Source organism: Xiphophorus couchianus, chromosome 9, assembly GCF_001444195.1.
Source record: "Xiphophorus couchianus chromosome 9, X_couchianus-1.0, whole genome shotgun sequence".
In the NCBI taxonomy this organism is placed as follows: domain Eukaryota; kingdom Metazoa; phylum Chordata; class Actinopteri; order Cyprinodontiformes; family Poeciliidae; genus Xiphophorus; species Xiphophorus couchianus.
The window spans coordinates 27,042,257-27,067,312 of NC_040236.1; the positions used below are offsets into that span (position 1 = coordinate 27,042,257).

Here is a 25,056-nt window from a genome sequence, read left to right on the forward strand (position 1 = left end):
TTTTACTGCTCGTCGATTGTTGTGTGATGTGTGGCCGTTACGCACCTGCGAGAGCTGAGACGGAGGAACGTATCCCAAGATGCAGCAGGGGAGGGGAAACACAAGAAAGAAACTTGCATTAGATCAAAATAATCATAACAAGCATTTAAAAAAAACCAGTGATGTATCTGTTTGGTTCTGTACATAAATTTAGAGTTATGCTCCACTCTCCTCGTTTTGACTGATGCAGAATAAGAGCCTAAAGTCGGTTATGGACAAAGAAGGCAGAAATAATACCAAACTGATTCAGCTTTGATATCCCTACCGTCAAGGTAAAAATACACATAATGCATATCTAATGTCTAATAATTTCTTGCGCCATCATTTGCTGTCAAATAGGACTCAGTCCACTGTGGTTTCTGTTCTGGTAGAACCGTAAAGGTGTGAAATCTGGTACAAAAATGTTGGCAGATGAGTCAACATCGTGACTGAGGGATTATTGGTTTGTAAACACGGTGAATCCGCGCACAATCTGACTGCAGAAAAACCCAGCCTGCTTTTAAATTCTCACTGGTTACCATGGTTACCTTCATTTAGCTTGCTGTTTTAATATTAGCTGGCATGTTGTCATCGTACTACAACTGTTTATCACAACGTGATAAAGTAAGTTATGCTACCAAAATGAATATTAGTGAATGAAATGCGTTTTAAGCATGAAATGCAGGTGAATCAATAAAAAACTAGAGAAAATGGCCCAAACGTCAGACATTATTGACTAAGTGATATATTGATATTAAATAGTTTAAATAGTTAGAATAATGTATTCATGCCTGCCTTCTGTAGGAGACATGTGCAGTAGTGCTGCCAAGCATGCTTAATAATTCAGAGTTTCTCATAAATCCTTTATTGTTACTAACTAAATATCATATTCATTGTTCCAGGTAGGGAAAGCCACGCCTTGCTGCGTTTTACAATGAAGTTAAGTTTTATATCCAGACTATCAAAGACTCTGACAAAAAATAGCTATTAGAACAATTGAAATCTGTGCTGCTTTGAATGAACCGTTGGGAACCGTAGCCCCTTAGTGTTTATTTGTATTTATCTGTATTTGTTTTTCTTGAGGCATCACAAATGTTTCACTCTGCCGTTATACAGTGTGTCTGCGAATAAAGTTAAAAAAAAACAACCTAGCCCCTCCACCCCCACGCAACAGACTTTCATGTGGCTTTGATGTGAAACAGTGATGTCACTCATCCTGTCTGGTGACTGTCTCTGTATTCCCACCTCCCACAGAGAAATTCATTTGCAGTTTTAGGTGTGACCCAGACAGCACATACAAGGCAGAAAAGGATTTCTTTTTGGCAAAAGTTTACAGAAGAGCCGCGGGAAGCTGAAGAGAGACAACGAGAAGCTACAAAAGACGGTGGAAAAGTTGAGGACGAATATCGAGCGCTTCAACAGTGACCAAAACAACGATACAAGGAGCTTGCAAGCAGAAAATGAGATGCTTGTAAATGCAAAAGAACATTACAAAAAACATTAGTTCTTTTAAGTTTGACTTGGAGGAATAAAACCTCAATAAAAACCAGAATACACAACATTTATTAAAACGTCCCAGTAAATACGACAGCTCTCCAAAGATCTAATTACCGTCTCTCCACTGGTGATTTCAGAGGTACCGTTTGTCATTTTTCAGTCTCATCTCGCTGACTCCTCCATCTCATGTTTGAGCTGTGTAAATACAGTAGAAAGCTGGAGCTTTACTGCAGGCAGATCCCCTGCTGCCGCTCGCGTATCAGAGGCAGAACATGCACTCTGCGAAGCCCGAGGCTCCAAAGAGTCGGCTCTGCTACGTGATGGAGCCTCGCACTGACCATGGCTGCTACGCTACGCTCATTTCTTCACTGAAGTCCGAACACGTGAGGAAAAATTGAAGTAGACATCAATATGTGGACATTTCTTCTTAAAATAATGAATATTTAATGGGTTGCTCTGATTTTTTTCTTTCACAAACTGAGAGAAAACTGACTTACTAGAGCTCAAACCTGAGAAAAAAACACAAATATGACAAACTGTAAATTAGGGGTAGACGGTCTTAAAGTTTTATCACGATATTTTTAAGATGATTTTAGCTCATATCTTATTAGATTATCTAATTGAGTCAAATTTCTTATTTTCTTGTTTCGTTGCTGTGTTTGTAATTTTGTTTGTTTTTATAAAAACAGGTCAAATATTGCTGGATGATATATGGCATAATATTGTTGCTGTGAGACCATTTCCAAGTAATACCATGGTAATAATGGCATATTAATGCAAGATCACATTTTCAAAAATGAATAAACTTTCAATTATAAAGAACATTTGACAGTGGAACTGGAAAACATTTTAAATATCCAAAATGAATAAACAAAACAATAAATAAAATGAATTATAACATCTCTGTAAACAAAACTGTACTTCAAAAAAGAGCTGGTTGAGACCAAAGCACCAGACTGAAGACTTTTATAATCCAGTTCTTGGTAGAAAGAGAGAAGAGAAAAAACAAAACATCATGCAAATGAAAATTATTGAGCTTATTTAAATTTATAATGCGATTAACTGATTTGTTGCTTGTTGCGACAGGCCTACTCTCTTGTAAATGAAAGTTGATGTACGTGAGACAACCTGTATAAATGAAGGTCCAATAAAAAAAAAATGCTGCATTATTGTGATAACAATAAAAGTGACAATAATTATTATTTATTGTTTGTTTGTGTAACTGTATTGCTGTGGCAAATACTGCTCTTTTTAAATAATTATTAATTTATTAAATGAGTTTCAACAACATTTAATTTTCCTGTTGGGATCAATAAAGTATTTTTAATAGAATTTTAGAAACATACTTATCTGTCTTCTTTAGGACACCAGTCACGTAAAGAAGTGTGATTTATATCACTAAACTGCTCACAGTAACTGTATTTAGTCACATTTTCAAATTTATTGATATATATGAATGAATATGAATATGTATCGATAAACATTCATTAAACAAACAGTGGAGAAAATACAAAATCGAACAAAACTGGCAATATGGACAGTTTTAATAAACATTAATTGGATGATAAATCAAAATTCCTATCATGATACGAAGTTTCTCACGATAAATGATAAACAATACAATAAATATCCACTCCTACTACAAATTATAGGCGATGTCAAAAATATTAAACTACTTCCAAGTGCTTGTAGAAAAGTATTAAACTGATTTTACACAATTGTAATTGTTTATGAAACTTGTAAATAGTTTTACGACGACGGTGAAGCAGATATTTATGTATTCCAGAAACTGCTTCAATCATGTTTCAATCTTCAGCTTTTATTCTGTTTTTTTCCCACTCACTAAAGTATTAAAGAACTTTATTTTTGTGCATTAATTAAGACAGAAAACAGTCTCCAGTCGGCCCTTTCCTACATCGTCTCCTCAGCAGGAGACGGTTCATGTAAGATGAGTTTTCACAGCTGGGATTCCTCTGGAGTGGCATTTAGATAAAGAATGTGACATTTTTCTGTTTACATCACAGCAGGAACAGTTGAAAATAACCCAATCCAACTCATAACAGCGACGGTTGTTTTGGTGCTGCCAGCAACAGAACCCTGGTCAAAAAAAGAGGGAAATTATTTCAGTTCATTAGAGGTTCTACTTGTATTTTTACTGCATTTTTCTCTGTGCTGCAGTTCGATTCAGGTCGGAACGTTGGTTGGGTTTTTGTCACGCCCCGACTCCTCAGTCAACCCTCTGAAAACCTGCTGCAATACCTGAGATCTGAACAAAGATAAAAAGCTGCAAGTTCAAAGAACCTTTAAAGATCTTCAGAAATATTTGAATGACACCGATCAAAACCAGCTTCATAGCAAAATATTAGGAAATAAGGGATGACTGACGTGTTTTGCATAATAGAGAAGACAGGAAAACTATCTAAGGGTCCAGTGAGGGCAAAAAGAAATCATAATTTCTATCTCAATGTTTGACAGCTGGAATGAAATGCTTGTACCAACATGCTGGGGAGAGTTTTAGCCAACAGCGCGGCAGATTGTAGCAAAACATCTCCACTTTAGTCTCAACATGGTGGGTTTGTTCAAGGCCTGTTTGAGTTTCTCATGAAGGAAAATAAATATTCATATTTGTCATGGTTTTTACACAAAAATGCAATACCAAAAGCTATAAGAGGATCTATTTTCTTCTATTTGGTCTGCAACATTACCATATCATTAGAAATGATGTATTAATGTTCTGCTTGAATTATGTGATTTCAGTAAAAAGAAATAATGGGAATTTAACATAGAAAACACAAAATACTTTAAATTACATACAGTAACATTGCATAAGCATGTCTCAGCATAAGCTAATACCATTCATCCAGGTGTTTTTCAGGAAGGCTTGAAATTATTAAATAATGCACAAGAGCCAAATCATGCAGCTAAATCCTGAGGTTTAATAGGATTTAAACTTGACATTTTTGTGGTTATTGAAAATGTAAATTTTTACTGTGAAACTAAAAAAAAAACCATACATATTCTGTCTTTTTCCAAATTTGATGTCATGAACTTTATTTTTACAGGTTAGCTAAGAAGGAATAAGTCCAAGTTTAACTTTAGTTTTTTCTTGCCACTAAGCCTGATATTGCAGTACGTGTGTGTGTGTGTGTGTGGGGGGGGGGGGTGATTAGGAAATAGGTAGAAAGATTGAACCAAGATGAAAACGTCTAAGTTGAATTTGAGCTCAAATTGCAGGTCAAACATTGAAAAATGTTTAATTTTTATTGTATAAATGCACAAAACAGCAACAAATAACTTTGTTGCACATTTTTGAGGTTAACAAAAGATCAATTAGGGCCATAAACATTGATGCACGAATCAGGATAATCATGTAATTCCCTCATATAATGAACCTGCACCATTTTTTTCTTTAATGTGTCACAATCTTTACAGAAAGTAATCAATCAGACTGGAATGAGCACGACCAACCTCACAGATAAATGGAAAGACCATCTCTAGTAAAAATAGCTTCATTCATAACAGTGTTATCTTCCAACACCAGAACCCTGCTTATGCTACAATGTGACCCAGATGGCACAAACTTTATTATTAGTAGCAACAGAAATCTATTGCATCGCTCCGTGCTCATATTAGATTAAGTCATCAGTAATATTGATTGAGGCCGGGCCTATTCTCCAGGAAACCCATTTAGAACAGTCCGCACAGATCCATCATCTGGGCCGTTAATGTGGAAACTTTATCTGTTTCTCATCGTGTTTAAATGCAACGTCAATAAAAGTGTTATATCCTATTCTTTAACGTCATAGAGCATCGCAGATGAAAACTCAGCAAGAAAACGTTTTGACCTTGAACCTGCTAAGCTTTCATTTATTCCTCTGCAGCTCATTTCTGCAACAGCGCCCTGGGAAACACACTAACTTAGTTTAAAACAATTATTACCACGCGGTGGCCATTAAATGTCACACACTGTGATAAAATATTGCTCCATTTCTGCTCTGGCTGTCTCAAGCAGCTGACCTTATCGGTATCGATGCTTCGAGTGTCGCTGCATCCAGGAGAGTTTTCTCTCAGCTGGGCTAAATAAATAGCAGAGACAAACCATCAGAGCTTATCTGAGCGTTTCAGAGCCGAGGCCGCCGCTGGCAGCGTGACTCTGCAGTCTCACAGACCTGCTGAGTGGCTCTTTGTTAAGACTTACACACAGAGCTCAGACCGCAGCACAAAAACAACCAAACACTCGTCTGTTTTGGATCCATGTTGAGACTCCAAGGAAACACACTCATACTTGGCAAAGGAAGCTAATAAACAATCACAGCAACGCTGGGATTTCAAAACCTTTTTATGTGAAATTTATCTCTTCAATTTTGCAGAATGAATCCCAGCCCTCCTGACGTTTCTAAGAAATGTGTGTTTTATTCTGCTGCAGAAAATCATCTTCCTGTCTCTTATTATCACCTGTGAGGTAACCCTTTATGCAAACACTTTATAAGACAGACATTACACTGACATTACAGAACAGGAAGGAGCCTCAATGAATGTTTAGCACCATTGTTATGAAGTGTCATTTGGTAAATAATAACACCTTTAATGCAAAGTTGCACTAAAAGTCCATTAAAAGTGTCAACTTTGCATTAGTTAGTAAATAATGACACTTATTGCAAAATTCCATTAAAACTTTATTTAAAAGTGTCATTTACTGAATGACACTTCATAAAACAGTCAAACATTCAATCTCCTTCATGCTTATGACAGTGTCATGTCAGTCTTATTCATCCATCCATTTCCAGATGGATGGATGAACTCCACTTGTCCCTAGTGGGTGCTGGTGCCTATCTCCAGTGAGATACTTGGGGCGAGAGGCGGGGTCATCCTGGACAGGTCGCCAGTCTGTCACCGGGCAACACAGACACGACAAACAACCAGGTTAGGGAGAATTTAGAGAGAACAATTAACCTAACAGTCATGTTTTTGGAAGCCGGAGTACCAGGAGAGAACCCACGCATGCACAGGGAGAACATGCAAACTCCATTCAGAAAGACCCCGGGCCGGGAATCGAACCCAAGGCAACAGCTCTACCAACTGCGCCACTGTGCAGCTCGTCAGTCTTATTCAAATCCCTTTAAATAAAGTGTTACCCATTGTGGAGGTGGAATAGTTTTGAAGAAAATATTTCTGTCTTCACTTGAACGTCATCAAGTTCACTAAGTAACCAGCAGCGTTGACAGGATGAAAGTTGCCCGTTGCTCCTGCAGCAGCAGCCAGATTCCTTTCAATTATAGATGAGTCAGGTCCCTCTTTAACCTCCGTCCGCCTCATCCCTCATTCTTCTTTCTTGAGTTTCATTCATTACTGTCCGTCAGCACACCTTCAGTGCTGACATTTCTTACTGCCAACGATCTCCATTTGTAATGCATGAAGTCTTTTAATGGAGTTAACCGATGAGGGAGTAATGGAGCAACCAGACGGGGATTTATCTAATCCCTGGTGGGTTTGTGTGAGTTTCAAATAGAAATAAATGTGCTGGATGTTACCGCTCTGCTGCCATGACGACCCCGAGGTCAGAAAGACAGGATGGGATTAAGAGAGCAAAAAGACAGATGGATGGATGGATGGATGGATTAACACATAGATGAATGGATGAATGGCTTTAATCGATGGATGGATGTCGTCTGAATCGTGGATTTCATTAGTAATTTAATCAATTAATCAATAGCTTAATAAATTAATCAACAGTTTAATGAAACCCCAGAATTCCAGCTGCTGTCTTTCATCACATTTCACTTTAAAACGCCTCAGAAGTGAATTTCTTACGTTCACGAGGAATCTCTCTCTGCAGAATCAGCAGCATTAACAGGGACACACAAAAGGATAAAGTTTATAAAAACTGTGAAATTAAAAGCCAGAAAGCTCATTCTCAGAGCTTCAAAGCACATTTTCTCTCTATGCAACACCAGACGCTCCCATCATGAGTCCAGTGAGCAGAAATAGACGCCATTAAAGCTCCTGTGAAAAACTCGCTGCATAAAACTAGTGGACAGTGATGCAGTGCTTCTCAGTCTGGGGGATCTAACCTGAATTTCTGTCTCTATTTTTAATAAGCCTGTCAGGATAAGAAAGTTCTTGTAACAAACACTCAAACAAAAAGTAGTTCATTATATTTAGTCAACCCAGTAATACCAGGAGTCGGCCACATAAACTACACAGTACTGCTGTAGTTTACACAAGATTTATACTTCCTCTAAACCACCGGTGTCCAAACTTTGGATGGCCAAAATTGTTGACTCAGAAGTCAAAAGCCAAAAAATAAAACAATCTCAAATCAAGCAAATAAAGTAGTCCGATATTTATTGAAGATCCAAAACTTGAAAGGGTTTTTTACGATGGTGTATTGTAGATAGAAAAAAGGTGTAAATTTCTGCCAAAAACTCTGATATTCTGTGATTAATCTCAGAGATTTTCTAGAAAAATTTTCAAAGGAAAAGTCTTTTTCTTTGAAAATTGATTTGAAAATAAAAATGTTCAAAGAAAATCTTACCTTTGAAAGTTTTCAACGGAATTTTTTTCAAAACAATTTGACATTTGAAAATTCTGAAATTTCAATGTTTTTTTTGCAGAAAGTTTCTTTTATTAATCTAAAAATAAAAATTTCCTAGCAAATTTCTTTGTTTTTCTGGAAAACCTCTGAGATTACTCAAATTTTTTTTAGCTATGATACTGTAGCAGTTTTAAAGAAGACATCTGGTTTTCAGTTTCTTTTGGGCTCGATTCAATAAATGTATTTTCAGTAATAATAACAGGATTTGGGTCACTTTGCTTCAAAATGCTTACTATATTTAACTAAGTTTATGAAAGAATAAAAGCTGATTTGGATGCAGCAAACTTGTCTCTTGGTTTTACCTTTTGTTAAAGCTGGGTTATAAAAACATGAATACTTTGTGTTGTGCTTCATATTTTCCTGTATAATAAATTTGGCCCATAGATGCAAATGGAGACTTTTAATTTGTAATCAGGATAAAAATTGTTACCAACATAATTTTCAGTCATTTGGGCTCAGTCCGAGGGCCACAAATGGCCCCAGAGCCGCACTTTGGACACTTCTGCTCTAAAGGTCACACATTATAACGGAGGAGCAGCCAGTGCTGTCTTGTTCTGCTCCGTCACCCTGCAGATGTAATCCACGTCCTGCTGGTAACTGTGTCAGGCCGGGTTTTAGTGGAAGTTAGCAGGCGGTCTGGAGGAGAAACAGGTCACCACTGCTGGTGAAAAGGGAACATTCCAGATGTGAGTTTTGACCTTTAATAGATAGTAAGGACCTTCTGTGTGTTATTGTTTATATCAGGAAGTTTCTCGCATGCGCACAGTGCTGGAGGTCTTGCTGTCCGCAGCCGCGCCGCCGCGGTACAACGATCCTGTTACCTAAACGAAACCTGGAGACGCAGGTTTGAGTAATTTAGTGCAGAGCGCCACAGCAGAGGGGAAAATGGCACAGATGAACCGATGAAGAACAACACAACTCCACACGCAGACCCGTTGCCATAGCAACTGACAACAATGGCACCTTATATTTCAGGATTTAACACTCAAACGTTTCCCACACAAAGAGCAGAGCATGTTTTAAAATATTTTTTTTTTAGTTTCAGATTGTTGGGTTTTTTTTAGTGTAAATTTTTTTATCTTTTAAACAAACTTTATGGCCCCAAATGTTGCTCCGCAATGATGATCAAAAACCCCAAAACTGTCCATACTGCCGGGATTGTTAGTTTTACCATTTTCTCCACTGTCTGCTCAATGAAAGCATCAATAAATCTGAAAATATAAATAAATGCAAATATGATTTGTAAGTTATTGAGACAAATTTCTCTTCTTCATGTGAACTAAAGAAGCGTATTACACATGGGAATGTTTCTCAAGACCAGTATTTGTGTTTGTGAGGAAATAATTGCTGTGATACACAATCAAGGCCATATAGTTACCTAAAATCTAAATAACAAATAGTTCTTATTGTCACGTTTGTCATTCTCAGGATAGTACCACAAAATATTGTGATAAAACATCAGGTCCATATTGTCCACAACTAGAATGTTCCTGTCACCATTTAAGATAAATACTTTCTTCAATTTCTAAGGTAAGATAAACATTTAAATTTCAGTATAATACATCTATATACTGTCATTTTTCTCTGATTGGGTACATCTGAAGTTACAACTTTAAGATAGGGTTTGCATTTATCATATTGTTCATCATTCATCGTGATAAATTTCTTGTAACAATTTTGATAAATTCCAGTTAATGATGTTTGAAAAACCTCAGAAACTGTTAGTTTTATTGTTAGTTTTACTATTTGCTCCACTGTTTGTTCAACGAAAGCATCAATAAATTTGAAATTATGAATAAATGCAAATGCGATTTGCTGTTACAACTACAAATCATACTTCTTTATGTGACTGGTGTCCTAAAGAAGCGTATTCCACATGCATTTGATTATATTACACATAGACAGCCTACAGAAACAGTAGCTTTACTTAAAACTGCTGTATTTTCTTTGCTGTTGATGTTTTATTTCCAAAATTTCCTGTTTTCACATTTTTTTAACACAAAGACACAGTGGAGCCACTTTGATGGATTTCTGGGGGAAACTCTTTAATTCCTTAGAAATAACAGTGCAGTGCATCTATTTTAGCTCTAATGAGCCAGAGAAAGAGGAAAACTTTTACCTGGGGAGCTGCGATGTTGAGTCCGGGGTTGGCCAGTTCAAACCTCTCCTGGGATTTCTCTCTGGCCAGACGAGCCGCCTCCTTCACCTCCTTAAACTGCTCTGCAAACTTTATGTGGACGAGGAGAAAAAGGAGACTTCAGACTCTGAATTGTTAAAATTGCATTAATTTACTGCTGTATCGATGCGGTATCTGCCCTCTACTTGTGCTTATGCATCATGCAGATTAAGATCCAAGTTCTGAAGGGGGAGCAAAACAAAAAAAGGTCACAAGTGGAATATAAATTAATGCCATCCAAGGGAGCTTGGTTGGGAAAAAGAAAAGGTCAGTTTTCTGACACCATCTGAATATGTTTGTATCCTCCTACAAGATGAGCTAACACAAAGCATATTGACGCTGCAGCGACGCTTCGTCAGTACCTGCTGCAGCTGCTGCTCCGTGGAGAAACCCAGACCGTAGACGGTGTTCGCTCGGCTGTCGGCCCACTGGCCGAACTTCTGGGACGTTTTGGTGAACGTCATGTTGGGGGTGATGGTGCTGTTGATGATGGCCTGGGACAAAAAATAAAAGCACATTTAAACATCAAAGTAAGATTAGGAAAAATATTTGTGTAGTTTTTAAGTGATAAATAAAAGGATGCAACATAAAAAAAAGAGAGAAAATAAGAGAAATCCCATCTGTCTGAGGCGTTAATCATTTTCTAAACAAGAACAACGTAAAATTATCGTCTATAAAAGCTAACAAATTAAACTAAAAATTATTTATATTTTTAAATTTTAGAATGAAATAAATCTTTTGTTAATAAAGAAAAAATGAAGCTACTTACTTTTAAAAGCCTTTTGCATATTTTAGATAAGAAGTTAAAGGAAAAACTCATAAAATTATCAATCTGAAACATTTATTTTTGGTTTTGTAAGAGCCACACGAGGAGGGGAAATGAGACTAAGCATTTATTTACACAGTATTTTAACCTTTTTTTCTTCTTGTCTACTGTTACTAGTATGTCAGTTTTGATTATATCTTGCAGTGAATAAAAACACATAAATTAAAGTTTTCACAAAATCTGATGGTCTAAAGGCACCAAATCATAATTCTTAAAACAGAAGATTGATCAAACAAAATGTATGTTGATGTAATTGACATTTAATGCGCTGCATACTGGGTACTTTTGCATGAATTACTGCATCCATGCGGCGTGGCATGGAGGCCATCAGCCCCTTGTTCTGTTAAGGTTTTATAAAAGAGCAGGTTGCTTTGTCAGCAGCTGTTACATCACTGTTCCTCCACGTAATTCAGTTCAGTTCAGTTTATTTATATAGTACCAGTTCACAACAAATGTCGTTTCGATGCACTTTAGAAAAAATTATTTCAATTCAATCATACAGAGGTTCCAGTAGTACATTTTAAAATCTAATTTTCTTGTCATCAGGGTATAAATTATTTGCTTTTTGAAAAAAATAAAAAACAATGTTCCACAAAATTTTTTTTTTAGTTCTTAAATTTTAGTTCTTAAAAAATGACAGCAAATTTACTATATAAAATTTTTATATATCTTTTATTTTTATTTTTTTTAAATTTTTGATAGATTCTGAGACATTTGCAGCTCAAACCGAGTTTTTTTTAACTGGAGTGAAAGCAAAAATGGCTCTTTGAATTTTTTCTTTTAATACAGTAACATCTGTAACATGATGGTATCACAATCCCAGTGATACCATCATGACTAAAGTAATTATAGCTGCCTTAATGGTTTAGGCAGGCGCTAAGTCCAGCTGGAAAATTAAACCAATGTCTCCAGAATCAGAATTGCTAATTCTCACTAATGTCATAGGACGATCTCTGCACTGACCGTGCCAACATCAGTTACAAAGAACTTACCAAGAAGTAAAAAAAAGTACGTTTTACTTTAATTTGAAACAGAACGGTTTGGATCAACTGAGAAAATGTTTCAGTTTAGGTCATTAAGATGCTTCTGGCGCCGTCTCTGGTTAAGAATATGACAGCTGTAGCCCAGTTCTGGAAACATCTGTGACTGGCGACCTTTGAAGCACCAGCTGCAGTCCACGCCTCGCAAGTTTCCCCTAAAATCTTGAATGAACTTCATAATCTCCAAGGCTGCAGTTATCCTTAATGTGTTCCCTGCTGCTTGCGCCATGTTTAAAAACTCCTAACAAGACATAAAAGCATCTTAAAAATGTTGTATTTCACTGGTAATAAGACATCAGAAGATGATTCCTGTCAAAGAAATTTTATTTTTTAAGAGTTACCAGCTGCAGTTCATAGCAAATACTAGTGATTGTTCCTTTATTTAGGCCCCATTTCAGATAAACAAGATAATTTAAGAGCCGCAAACAGAAACAAGTTCCCAACGACCAGGATGCAGAAAGAGAGGGAAAAGTTTGATGTGCTAAAGCGGAGTTGTTTCTATAAAATCCTCCAGTGAATTCAATCGTTTCAGGTGCATTTGTTGCCAGGTTTGCTTCTTTTAGTCTCTCCTCCAAAAGCCTCCAGTCTCAGAGGGGAAAACTGGCACGACTGTCTTGTGTGTTCTCCATTTTTTGCCCCAAGATGAAGACGTTCTGCTAGAGTCCCGGGTGCTTTAAGCTATCGCACAGGACTCTGCGCTAACAAGAGAAATGGGTTAGAAATATCTTCTGACAACATGTGCAGCGTACTAACCACGGCAGCCAAACCCTCCTTTATTTGAAGAATCTAAAAATATTTTGACCAGAGCAGGATAAATGAAATTCAAGCAGATGCTCTCCTAATTAAGACCATCTTCACTGGGATTGTATCGATTCACTGAATGATTCAAGGACGTTTCGGGTTCAGTCTGAACTCTAGGAAAACATCCACTACACAAGGAAATATTACATGTACTTCATTATTAGGACGAGTAATGACCTGAAAAAAGGAAAACATTTTAAATAATTTTCCACCTTTCAAAGCTGAGACTGAACATAAAGTGCATTATCTAAGGTAGAGTTTGCTAATGTCTTAATTTAACTTTCTTCTTTAATGTTTAAAAGTTAACTTAAAATTAACTTCAGTCAGAGGCTTCTTCAGATTCGCTGCAGTACAAACTGCTACAGGAGATCTTTTCTGCCAACACACATCACCGTATTCAATAACTCTGAAGAATCTGAATTTATAAGCTACAACAAAAAAGGATCTGAATTGTTTTTTCTCTTTCATGTAGCTTAAGTAGCTACTATAGAAAAGGAAAATGTTTTTATTCAATTACTCAATCATCAGAAAAATCAATGAGTTATTCAGTTACTAAAATAATTATTTACATCATCCCTAATCTTCACTAAATGTCACATCAAGAAAACTGCTTTTTCGAGCAAGAAGTTAGTAAATTTCTTTAAAAGTAAAAACAAATAAAATCAGATTAAGTAACAGATGCTATCCTTCCACATTCACCATGAAACTCGCACAGAAATGTAAATCCTGATAAACTGCGTGTTAGATGTGTGTTGACGATGAGCTGGGCTCCCCACCTTCGTTCCGCCCACGCTGATGATGCGGTAGACGTTGCGGCTGGCGTCGTAGAAGAAGGACACGGTGACGGCGTGCTTACTGGCCGGCAACCAGTTACGTTTGGTCGCCGGGTCGATCTGGAAGACATGAGCTCTGGTGCTGAAGATGGGCTGCTCCCTTAAAACAACGAGACAGGAGAACAACATCAGGCTGAAAGCTTCAGAAGACAAAGTAGTAGGAGTAGAGTAGTAGTAGTAGTAGCAGTAGTAGTAGTAGTAGTAGTAGTAGTAGTAGTAGTAGTAGTAGTAGTAGTAGAGTCCAGTTAACTAAATCAGTTGACGATTATTTTAATAATTGATTAATTCGATTAATTGTTTCAGCCCTCTATCTATCTATCTATCTATCTATCTATCTATCTATCTATCTATCTATCTATCTATCTATCTATCTATCTATCTATCTATCTATTAAATTCTATATATAGTTTAATATTTGCTCCACCAGGCTCAAGAAATTGAAATCTGTACTTCTCTGCTTAAAATGTTAATATACATCCAAACCTAAATCTTACATTGTGTATTTTACTAAAACGTTCGTATTTTCAGAGAAAGCTATTTCCATTTGAGACGAAGATTTAAAGGAAAAACTTACTTAAATGCATTAGAGATGTATTAAAAGCCGTATTTCTGATGCTTTAACAACCTCTTAAGCACACAGCTGAAAGCCAGAAGGCGACCACATCAGAGCTCATCATTAAAAGAAAACACAATATCATTATTGTTTTCCAAGGACCCTGAGGTCAGTGAAACTGTGATGTTAATAATGTTTTGGGTGCAGAGAGGCTGAAGATCTGCAAACCCCCAGCAGTCCAATTAGTCATTCTTCTCTTGTAAGACAAACTACAAACACTGGCTGTGGGGACGAACAGCACCAAGAGACATACAGGACACTGATGGACCAAAGGAGGCCCAATGGTGAATTCATGCAGCACTACACAGCTAATAGAGTTTGCACAATGTCAATGCATGCAATGAGGCGCTTCTTCTGCAGCTATATACCAACATTATGGCAATAATGTGAACTGGGAGGAGGCAATGGTCCTCCTCTGAGCAGGAGAAAATACGATTTATATGGGTCAGCACCGCCTATATGAGCAATCGTTCCAGGCAGATTTCATAGGCATTACTGAACATTTGCATTCAAACAATAGTCGTTATTGTTTCTGCCACAGTTAACAATAGACAATAGCAACAGAGCCGAGAAAGCTGATTTAGACGGTGTTATTCAGGTTGAGGGTGACTGCAGCTGCAGAAACAAGAAACACAGAAAAACTTTAGATACAAGTTTATTTAACGTCCTCCAACAATCACAAAATGGAAGGAAATAAATGGCAAAACGCCAAACTGCCTGAGGAGATATTAAAATGATTCTCAATACTACTAAACAACAAACGTCAGGTATTCATGAACAATGTATAAAAAAGGCAGGTAAAATCAGCTGACCAGACATGTTGGAGCTCAGCTTGGGTTGCTAGGTAACGGGGATGGGCTCTGCTGTGGTTGCTAGGTAACGGGGCAGAGCCTGGCAATTGTGACTTAATAATCAGAAGCTTTTTGAAACAGTTTGTTTTCTGGACACTAAAAAATACTAACTTAATTTTAGCGGCTGGACTGTTTCTAGAAGCACTAGAGACCCAAATGAAAATACAAAAACCTTGTTTATATTGTTTTTAAAATGGATTTATATTTTGTTACTGTGTTGCTGTAACAAGTGAATTTCCCCACTGTGGCATAAAAAATAACTATTTTATTGTATTTTAAAAAGTGAATTTTGAGCAGTAGGTTCCCTATAAGTTATCAGAACCACAGTTGGGCCCACATTCACATCATTTGGAGACGTAAATAACGATAAATGAAAATTAACCTTTTCTTCTTTAGGGGTCTTCACACCTTTCCAGGCTGTACTACTCTAAGCCCCCACAGTCCAATAACATCTGTTGGGTTAATTACTGATTTTAAGGAGCATAGAACAATAAAAATAATAAAGATCATATTTTTAGGCTCAAATTTCTTGTCACAAATAAAGCTAAATGTCTTCAGATTTGGTCAACACATTCAAAACATTAGCATGGCAACAGCTGAAAAGCCTGAAACTGACTGTACATCCTGTAGCTCGTTAACTACGGCCTTTTTAGTGAGAAGCTGTATTAACCATGAACAGCAAAGCAGCTATGAAACACACAAATTACAACCTGGAAGAAAAATATTCAGTGTTACTCTGTTCTTCTATAAAATCCTGTTAGTTGTTTCTAGCTGAATTGTGTTTTTCTGCAGTCAGACCTTGAGATGTGTTTTTAATATTCTTCCTCTGTTGTATTACAGCCCAGTCTCAGCATGATCACACCCAAACCACCAATACTGAAAAACAACCTCCACAGCGATATGAGACAACAATTCACTGAAACTGCACCCAGAGCCACACAGATAACTAGGAAGTTGTTGTGTCCTCCAGTTGCAGAGATACTCAGTTACAATAGGAACAAAACCAAATAAAAGAAGCTTTTTTTCTTTTTTATCTTTGCTCTGGATAAAAAGCCTTTTTACAACCAGAGGAGTTAATAAACTAAAAGCTTATTGCCTTTAAAGAAGTTATCAAAACCGAAACCCAAGCGTGGCATTTTAATAAGAACGTTCTGTCCAAGCCTATTCCATCAAATCATCCAAAGATTCAGTTAATGATTTATTGGTAAAACTGGGAAAGAAAATCACTGTGTCCTCCAACAGCAGCCTACATTTCAAATGAATGTCAAAACAACAGATATGAATCAGCAACTCAGAAACACCTCATTAGACTTAATTAAACGAATCATCTGGCTGCGTAACAAATAGAGCTGACAATAAGGGAATAAACGGGGGAAAAAACTATAATTATCAGAGGAGTAAACCAGGATTTCCCTCCTATCGTATTCACATCTTAATGGGAAGCGATGACTGACGGCTCGTCAGCCCTGGCAGAAATTAATTGGCCCGGCTGAGATGTCACAGTGAAAAAGCCCGTCGAGCTAATCGGCTCAGACAGGAAGCGTCACGGCGATGTTTGATGAAATGAGCAGATTAAAGCCGGATTAACGCTCTCCTGAGGTGAGAACAGACTGCATTCAGGAGTAATCCAGTGGAGGAGCGTCTGCTCTTACCACAAAGTTATACATCATCAAAAAAATCTTTATCTAATTACCGTAGATCACATGCTGTGAGAGCGTGGAGACAGGCTGCTAACAAAGGGGAGTTTTAACCCTCCAAAGTTCAGAGGTCAAGAAATAAAAACCTCTTTAGTTCTGGTTGAAGGTTTGCATGAGCTTAGCTTGAATGTCACGTCCATTTTGGGCTTTAAATTACTTATTTGGGGTTTTGACTGGTCATGCAACAAACAGTTTGAGTGAGTTAAGGATTTATTTAGTGCAGAAATTATCTTTAATTTAAAGACAGGGTCGACATGCAGCTGCAAGATATCAGAAAAACATATAATTAAGATACAATAATGTCGTTGAATGTCTCATTAGTGATATAACCTGCAATAAATTAATTAAAAAAAAAAGATTTAACGTTTTCTGCCTTGAGTTCAGAGAAAACATGAATCCTAGATAATAAATCAGGGGTGTCCAAAGTGTGGTCGGGGGGCCACTTGTGGCTCTTGGATGCATTTTTCTGGCCCTGATTGCAGATTCAGAATGATTCAAATTTGATCCTGCAGCAAAGGAAGCTGATTTTTATGTTTTTAGGTGGAGATTTAAAAAGAAAAAAACCCGTATTTTTCTTTTATGAGCCATGTTTTTTATTTGTTTTTATAACTCAGGCCACAAACATTCAGCAACTTTTTACTGAACAGATTTGAGTCGTTAAACTTGGCAAAAGACAGGAAGAATTTTAGAAGAAAGTTCTCATTTTTGTAATAAAACATTTTCTAAACCAAACTGAAAAGTTAGAAACCTTTACACCTTTTTTTAAAAAAATAAAGAAACTCTGAAAACATCAGAGTTTTAATGCAAACTTTCTATTTTGTTTCATGAATATATTGGACAATTAAATAACAATTATTATCAATTTACAATACATTTACTTAGCATTTTTAATTGAAAAAAATATGGCCACTGAGTTTGTTTATCTTTGTGACTTTGGTCCAGGGGGCAGAAAGTTTGGACTCAAATGAATCATTTTCATCCTAACAAGTTAAAACAAAAACAAGCTGATGTCGTTTTAGCAGCATTCAAACAACTTAGTGTCTTAAGCAAAGGCGACTCAAAGCCCATAAAATCAGACTTTTTTATGGCGTCCGAATGGCCCAAATACGATGTTTTCACCCCACTAAACATCTGATACTCACCACTTCCATAATGGTAGTAAATCAGATACGCAGCTGATTGTTTTCAAAGTGTCTGGAGTCACAAGTAACCAGAAACAAAAGTGGGAATTACCTTGTTATAATAAATATAGTTATTTATCTGAATGAAAACATTTGCTGCATTTTTACTTTATTAGAGAGAGAAAAGAAATCAAGCAGAAAAAGTCCGGAGAGGAACAGAGCCGAGTCCAGACTTGATTTCTGTTTCTTCACGTGATTTCTCACATCTGCAGAAACATAATTTTGATTCACCGACTGCTGCTTTAAGATAAAATGGTAAATGGACTGAACTTATATAGCGCTTTTCCAGTCATTTTAACCACTCAAAGCACTTTACACTAGAGTCACATTCACCCAGTCGCACTCACAAACACATTTATACACTGATATGCAGATCGGTAGGCAATTTAGGGTTAAGTGCCTTGCCCATAGGCACATCGACATGTGGCAGGAGGAAGCTGGAATCGAATCTACAACCTTCCGATCGCAAGACGACCACTTTACCATAGAGCCACAGTCCTCTTTCCTCTTTACCTTCCTTATTGAAGGAAAGAGCAGCTCTTTCCTTCAATGAATGTTTGCCTCAGTGAAATCTTTATCGCCGTTCAGCCGAGGTGAGAGGAAGGGGGAGTTTAATAGGTCGATCTGAGCTCACACACCTTCTGAAATTACAGCAGATAGCACAAGAGTCGCTGAGGCTATCAGCTACATTAATCTCTCCTGATAAATCGATTGCAGCACAGATCTGAGGAAACCAACATCCTCTTCCTCCAGGTGAGCATACACATCTTTTCTTATTTTTTTACAGATGAAAATTTCTCTCTGATGTGCAGAAAAATATCACAAGCCGGACAAGAACGCTGAGGATCCTACAGAACAAGGAGACTAATGGACTTCCTCTGCACTCATGCTCAGTTTTAAAATATAACTATCTCCACTAAGAAAAGATATGACAGCATGAATTGCAACTTTCAGCAAATCTGACCTTAACGTTTTCTGTATTTCCTTCTTTTCTGACCAACCACTGCATTTTGACCAATAAACTTCTAATTCGACTTCCTGTTTCACGACGTCTGCTGACAGCCGAACCTGAAAGATGAAATGTTTGACACTAAATGGTAACATTTGCCTTTTTATTTTTATTTTTCCATGAAACATAGTTGAGATGTTCAGTAGGATTTGCTTATTATGTGTAAATAATTAATTTTATGTTGAATGCACTTTAAACATTTTCCAGGACTTGATTTTATTTGTATTAAGGGCATTATTTCAAAAAGGTACTTTTGTATTTATTTTTTGTTTTTTTTTAACCTTTATATCACAAGGAAAATTCCATTAAAAAGAAAAATTCCTGGAAGAACTTGAAAATGTTATTGGAACTTTAAATATTAAATATGTTAAAAGGTCATGTGTAACTTTTTTGTAAGATCATGATATGGCAAAAATTCAGATTAAAAAATTAGCAAATTTGATTGGAAAGTTGCTGCAAAATCAGTAAATTTAGTCTGCAACAATCACAACATTTACATTTTTTAATTAAGTGAAATCATTTCAAGTAAATCAAATTTAAATTTACAAACAACACCAATCCATAATCAACTCTGTTCTGATATATTTTACATTTCATTTCTCTATCTTAACAATAAGAAAGTTTTTAATGTATGAATGTAGAAACACTGACATCTGGTTTTAAGTCAAGCTCTGATGTGGGATGAAATATTTATCAGTTTGTAACTTTTTGGTTTTATGTTTGTCTTGATATTCAGTTAATATTATCCGAATTAGATTGAAACTTTTTGTAATTGGTAAAAAAAAAAAAAAAAAAATCAACAGGAAATTTTCATTTCCCCACACGGTTTTGACGCTGAAATTAAAGTCACATGAAACAGTTTACAGTCCAAATCAAATTTATTATCATTAATCTCCTTGCTGTAGAGTAAAACTATGGATTATTCTGTGATTTTGGGATGTAATATTAAGCTAACGCAGTTGAAACAGTAGGAAGAAGCAACAACTGATAAAAAAAAGATAAAATGTGAGCTAAAAATTGCATGACGAGATGAAAAATGAAACTTCAGTTCACTTTACAGCCGGATAAAGTCGCCACTGAACAGGATTTTCATGGGAACGATCTAATTCTGTAGCAAATTGTCAGGAATTCACCTCTCAGCAGTTTTCAGGTTGAATAGACATTTATTATTTTATATTCTGATCCTTCAATGTGTCATAGTTCAGCAGTAATTTACACAAGTAACAAAACAACTTTTATGCAGAAACTTTAACTCCCTAAAACAGACTGAAAGTTATCTGTCTGTGATATCAAACTCATCAGATACAGGAGGAAACATTTTCCACAGAGATGCATCTGCTTCGTATTGCTTAGTAAAAAAAAACTAAAAATGTTTCTCTTTATTTCAGAAAACTCACCAAGAGAAAAGCTGCAGCCGGAGAGGCAACAATTGCTACTTAGAAACTGCAACCATGAGAAAAAATGCAACTAAAGATTATCCGGCTGTAATTTATCATGTAGGCAAAATGGGATTTCTTTAAATCTGGGGGGATTAAATTAAAGACCGCTATGGTTTAAATTTAGGACCTACTTCAATAAAAATAATTTGTTACCAGCTAAGGATTTTTTTCAACCTAAGTTGGTATTTTTATGCTCTGGAATATGACTCCATCACACCAAAGACACCTTAATTCAGCTCTTCTTTTGTATGACTAAGAGGTAATACATGCAAGTTATTTAAATATTTAGGAAAATAATTTATTCTAAGTTATTTTGGTAGATCTTTAGGATTTTATTGTGAGTTCTTCAGAAGTAAAACAAACACACAGCAGTCACCAAGTTCACACCTTTGAGGGAAAACATTGTGCCTCTTTTCAGCAAAGGGGTTGCTGAAGTTTTTCTAACACATATTTAGTTTATATAGATATAGAGTTATATTTACTGGCACACAGGTGAGCCGCTCTCAGAACAAGTCCAAATGTTTCCAGGCCCTGGAGAAAAACCCTAAAGAGCACCAACCTCTGGCTGGGGATCCACTTCATAGAGAATCCTACAAACCATGTAAAGAAACTTTTAGATTGTTTTTTATTCACTATTCAATAATTACTGCATTCATTTTGCATAAATACTGCCTCATGCTGTCCGATGTTTAGACAGCCAGGAGTTCTGTGGTGGATAATTTTACAATTAGATAATATATTATGACTTTATTACCACATCAAGTCATAAAGTCATTTTTCATCACAGTCCCCTCTTTTGATTATAAGAAAATATCAAATATTTTATTTTAATCATATCAAATTTTATTGTATTCCAACAATTATATGTTTTTTTTCCATTTCTTGCTTGCTACGCTAGCTTAAGGAGCGAAGCAACTTAATAAATTTGGCTGGGAGCCAATCAGAAAAAACATTTAAATCAATTATTTTCACATAACTCATAACAAATAACAAAAAATTTCAATTAACAAATTTATGGGATAATTTTTTTTTTTCTTCATCTTTCCTCCAACTTTATGAGCACTGCTCTAGAAAGCTAACGCTAATGAAGCTAACGCTAAGGAAGCTAATGAATGCGCTAACTTGAATGCAGTTGGGTGTGGCTCAATTAAAGCTTGATTTAGAAGTGAAACGGGAAAAGTTTTCTAAAGCAGCAGCTACATACAGCCCAAGAAATGTTTTATTTTTAGAGTCCGGAATATTTTACACGTTTTTTCCAAACTCAGGCTGAATTATTTTAATTAATTTGTATTAATAAGCACACCGACCTTAACTTGCAAACAAAGCAACAATAATACACGCAGGATTTGAGAAGTACTTCTTATTCACTATTTAGTTTTATCATGACACACACACACACACACACGCAGTTTCATCCCTTCCTCCAATCAGTGAGAAAGCTGCTCTCTTCTGTCTGGCCAAGCCGTCAAACACAATCAGCGACTCATTGAGAAAATGTACGTCAAACTGCCAGTAATGAGGCCTTAAGGCTTTGTGAGCTCGTAAAGAGCGTGGAGGCGGAGGGAGATTTTAAAGTAAGAGCCATAAATTGCACCGGTTATACCTTGAAACTGAAGTTCACACTTGAAATGGCCAAAGAGGACTGAGAGCTTGAGAAAGACGGGAGAAGGTGCGATTCTGCATGCTGTGCAGAGGCGCACAAATGATTTAAGCTGCAGATCTGCAATGAGCACACTGTGAATATAAGTAGACAGTTTTAATAAGAACATTTCTAAAGAAAGCAGAAGGTGCATGAAAAAGGTTTGGATTTTAGGAGAGAAGTTTCCAGTTTTTAGATCCAGATGATTCAGTTTGGTGAATCAGTTCTTTTACTGCTCTGAATGTGTTCAGCCTTTTGTTAACAATTAATCAATTCCTAAATCAGTTAACAATTATTTTAATAATCGAATAATCACGATGAATCTGATTAATTGTTTCCGCCCTACATAAATCTCAATAGTTTGTGGTTTCAAAGTGTCATAATGTGGGGAAGTTAAGACGGTATTGTTGCTCAAATGGCGAGAGGCTGCTGGAAGTCAATCGTTAATTATTTAACGATTATAAAGGAAAACCAACATGTTTCAACTCATGAATCACAAACACAGACCTCGCATTCTGCATCTTTCAGAGAGAAAAAAATCTAAATTCTGTCCAAACACATTCAGCTGGGCATCATTTTCCACCATCTGCACGTTCAGAGAAGCGACTGAGTGTGGTCGCTGTTCTTTTAAGCCGTTCCGCTTTTGCTCGTCAGACGCCACTTCTCCTTTAAGGGTCCACTTCCTCCGACCTCTCAGGCTGCAACCCCGGGTCCACTTATTGGCTCCGTTGGGCAACACAACACGCCCTGCTTTCAGCAGCGGATTAAAATAGCACAGGGAGGGAAAACGCCAGCTCACGCTGCTGCTCAGCAGGTCATCGCGTTGGCAGCACAGACCAGAACCCGACACGAGCCATGTCTGATATTCTCTAACTATGTCAGGAATGCTTTGAAGGATTGGACTAAAAGTGGAGAAATCCTGAAAATGTGAGCTCTGCTTGCAGGAGTCTGACTGATAACTAGCTGCTGTTGTGGATTGTGAAGGTGACACAAAGATGAAGCACTTTTTGCGTAAAAGGTCAGAGAGGGAGAGCTGATCTGCACATTGTTCTGGGGCTTTATGGTGAGAAAAGGAAGAGAAATCACAAGAAAAGCCAAAGTCTGGCACCCTCTCCACATAAATCAGCAAGTCTCCTAAGCAGCAATTACAAAAACTCCCACATACAGAGCAGCTGCTTCAGTTAAAACCGCTCACTTAGTTAAAATACGTAATAAAACTTCAGCTTGATTCAGAGATATATGAGAGTTCCTGCTGCAACGCTGCTTCTTCTAAAACCAAACTAATAAAATAGAAAAGAGGATATTAGTTCTGTTTGCTCCTTTACTTTCAGTTTCAGTACAAAACATTTTCCATGTTGGGTTTTATTATCTTTATGCTGAGGTGAGAAGAGCACCCAAAACCTGTAAAATATGTTTTTATTCTTACTCCAGTAAGGTTGCTCAAATACTAATTATCAATCATTTAATATTTAAAAATTACATCATCAGACAGACCAAAACATTAATTTAAGTGGAAGTTTTGGTATTTTAAGGACCAAAACAACAATAATTCATATAAGTAACAAAACATAACAAAACCAGGCAGAATTTTTTTTTCCAAATCAATTTCTTTCAATATAAAACTCATGAAACTTGAACAAAAACTGCAGGTGTGTGTCTGTTTTTGGTGAATTTTTGGTTAAAACATGTTTACATTCAGTAGGAAGAGAATCCAGAAACTTATGGAAGTGACGATAAACCTGTAGCTTTAAAATCAGTAACCAACACAAAGCAGAATAACCAGAGTTATAACAGTTTTAGGGCCATTTATAATTTAGAATCAAAATAAAATAAAAATAGACTTGTACTGCGTTGGCAAAACTTCATACTAAAATTACTCAAGTAAAAAAGTATAGCATAGTAAAAATACTCATAAAAGTGTCTTTTTTTAAAAAGAAATTATTCAAGTAAATGTCATTGAGTAAATGTAATTAGTTACTATCCTGCTCTGTCTGTCTGGTCCAGAAAACATTTAGCAACATGAAGTTGAAGCTGAATTTCAGCTTGTTAATGTAGGGAAGGACTTTTTCTCACATTTCTTAGGCATCTTGGCCAATTTAATTCAGCTCTGTCCAAATCTAAACTGGATTTTTCTACAACATATGAAGATTCTGTGAAGCAGCTGCTAATGTGTGATTAAAATCTCAAAGTTTTTAATCACAGACTCATTTCCAAACTGAACCAGGAACAGGAGCCATTCTCCTTCTACACCATTCCACTCGATTTTCATCTACCTTCAGGGCTCCATCTGGGATTTCTCCCATTGAACTCAATTTGATGTTGATGGAAGTGACAATAAACCTGTAGTTTTAAAATCAGTAACCAACACAAAGCAGAATAACCAGGGTTATAACAGTTTTAGGGCCATTTATAATTTAGAATCAAAATAAAATAAAAATAGAATAAATAGAAAAATGAATAGACAAACATTCAAACAAACGCAGAATGTTTGTTCTGCGTTGGCAAAAACAAACATTTTCTTTCAGGCAGTAGATAGTCAACATAAATAATTTTATTTTAGGTGTTAAGATGCAGTTAGTCAGCGTGGGCGCTGTGCACTGCCTCGTTACTGTAATATCTCATCCAGACATAGATCCGTATCTTAATAGTGTTCAAAAACAAAAACTCTGCAACTCACCCCGAGAAACTTTCCGCCGGTATCTTCAGGCTTTTTTTTTAGTGACCCGGTCTTATCCATTAAACCACTATTCATGGCGTCATCATGAACTAAGGTCTTTCAGATCTGAATCTCCCACATTTAGGTCAACTTCACAATACGACCACCAGGCCTAAAGAATCACC

General features: G+C 36.5%; 1 protein-coding gene across 3 annotated transcripts in view; it reads right to left on the reverse strand.

Moving 5' to 3' along the window:
* The window catches only part of homer3b (homer scaffold protein 3b), a 53,287-nt gene that overhangs the window by 23,068 nt on the left and 5,163 nt on the right, over positions 1-25,056 (reverse strand). For 2 of the 3 annotated variants that reach the window (XM_028027339.1, XM_028027341.1), the window contains 4 exons: positions 13,730-13,886; positions 10,649-10,780; positions 10,230-10,337; positions 46-54 (listed from right to left, as the gene is read on the reverse strand). In XM_028027339.1, the coding sequence (XP_027883140.1) occupies positions 46-54; positions 10,230-10,337; positions 10,649-10,780; positions 13,730-13,886 (406 nt within the window). The remainder of the gene's footprint in view (positions 1-45; positions 55-10,229; positions 10,338-10,648; positions 10,781-13,729; positions 13,887-25,056) is intronic. The other variant, XM_028027340.1, reaches the window with a different exon arrangement.